General features: G+C 41.6%; 1 protein-coding gene across 2 annotated transcripts in view; it reads left to right on the plus strand.

Annotated features, from left to right (window-relative positions):
* The window catches only part of LOC123011637 (DNA polymerase epsilon catalytic subunit 1), a 19062-nt gene that overhangs the window by 8862 nt on the left and 8270 nt on the right, over window positions 1–1930 (plus strand). For both annotated transcript variants that reach the window (XM_044409185.1, XM_044409184.1), the window contains exon 11: window positions 190–1446. In XM_044409185.1, coding sequence (XP_044265120.1) covers window positions 190–1446 — 1257 coding nt within the window. The remainder of the gene's footprint in view (window positions 1–189; window positions 1447–1930) is intronic.

Below are 1930 nucleotides of genomic sequence, written 5' to 3' on the forward strand. Positions count from 1 at the left end.
CTTGGGATTTTTTTTTTTCAAATTTAACAAGTAACTGAAACTAAGTTCCAAAACTAGAACCTTGCAGCTTCAAATTGTTTTTTTTTTATATATATAGCCTTTCAAAAATCACCAAAAAAAAAACTCGAGAAAATGGAAATAAACAATTTAAAGGTCAAATTTTGAAATTTCTCAAAATTAAACTTTCAGAGCCATCCCTTTGGCCATTTTCCAGTCGGAAATCAGCGTCCAGCGTTACTACCTACGCAAATGGCTCAAAGACAATTCCATAACCGAAGTCGACATTCGTGAAATCCTCGACTGGAACTACTACATCGAGCGTCTGGGGGGCGCAATCCAGAAAATCATTACAATCCCGGCGGCCATGCAAGGAGTACCCAATCCGGTACCACGTGTACGCCATCCTGATTGGCTCCACAAGAAAATGCTCGAAAAGAACGACACTTTCAAACAACGTCGCATCACCGACATGTTTAAACCTCAAATACGCGACATTGAGGATTTTGGTACCACTTCTGGTACCACCGAAAAACGCCCAATTGTGACAACAGTCAAGCGAAAACGTGGTTCCGACGAGTCAGAATTCGACGAGGAGGATCTGGGCAAGACTTGGCGCGAGGTTATGGGGAACCCGCCCCCTTATGGTAGTACCAAACAGCACCACGTGGCTTGGATAGCCTTCCAGAAGCGCAAATGGCTCTTCCAGGCCTTGCAAAGGAACCAAGGGACGCGAAACAGGAAAAAGGTCAAGTCAAGTGCTTCGGTTTTGCGTAGTACCACGAGTGGTACCTTGGGAGGGTTCCTGCAACGGGCCCAAAAGACTCTTTTGACGCTCCCGTGGCAGATTATTCAAGTGGTTCCAATGCCAACGCCAGGGGAGTATAAATTATGGGCGTTGGTACTCAACGAACTCCACCAAATTAAGTTGGTAGTACCGAGGATTTTCTACGCCAACTTGAAAGAACCAAAAGTGGTGGAAGAAGGGGCTCTTTTCCGGAAATGTAACAGGACTTTGCCCCGCACACGACAAGTGTTCAATTTGTACATGTATAGTGTTCCCGAGGAAGTGTTCCAAGAACACGGCCGAAAGTTGTACCTGGACCAGACTGATCCCAATGTTGAGGGTGTCTATGAGACACAAGTGCCCCCCTTGTTTCGGACTTTTGTCCAAATTGGGTGTTTATGTAAGGTGGTACCGGGGGTGTCAAGTTTGGAAAGTTTCTCATTGGAGGATTTGGATATGTGTATGGGGCGACAGCAGTACCTGGTGAAGGATTCCGTGAAAAGGTTGTATTTTTATCATCATCGACATCCCAGTAAGCCGCAGCACATGTTTGGGTTGTTTTTAACCCCTTTGAAGAAGGCTGTGGTGGTGGTTGTTGACACGGTCAAGACGAATTTAATGCCGAATTTGACCAAGTTGTATCAAGTCGAGCGAGTGGCAAAGTAAGTATTTATTTATTAAGTTGGCAACAGTGAGTATCAAACTCAAATGTCAGAATTTTATAGTAGATTGTCATTCGTTTGTGACGGGTGGCCGTGGATATACCCGTCATTTGGCACGATTTGATATCCACATTATTCAGTGTTGCCAATTTAAGCAAATTTATAAAATTGTCTAGTGAAAAAACATTTTAAAACGCTGAAAAATGGCAAAATTTAAAACTTGCAGGTTTGAAAAACGGAAAAATAACACAATTTTGACCAAATTTTGTCTTATTTTTGACTAAATTTCGTTAAATCGACTTGAACAAAGAAAATAATATCTATTCGATTTATTTTTGTGATTTTTTAGGCGTGTTTTGTCTGGGTTTTACAAAATAAATGAGTCTCTAGTTCAAAAACGAACTAAATCGAGCAAAACGAGCTAAAATAATATCATTTTTGGTCTAATTTGGTCATTTTTCGGACAGTTTAAGTGAAATTTTTC

The sequence above is a fragment of the Tribolium madens genome, unplaced genomic scaffold (assembly GCF_015345945.1).
Source record: "Tribolium madens isolate multiple individuals breed KSU strain unplaced genomic scaffold, Tmad_KSU_1.1 Scaffold_91;HRSCAF=231;Tcas5.2_LG7, whole genome shotgun sequence".
Classification (NCBI taxonomy): domain Eukaryota; kingdom Metazoa; phylum Arthropoda; class Insecta; order Coleoptera; family Tenebrionidae; genus Tribolium; species Tribolium madens.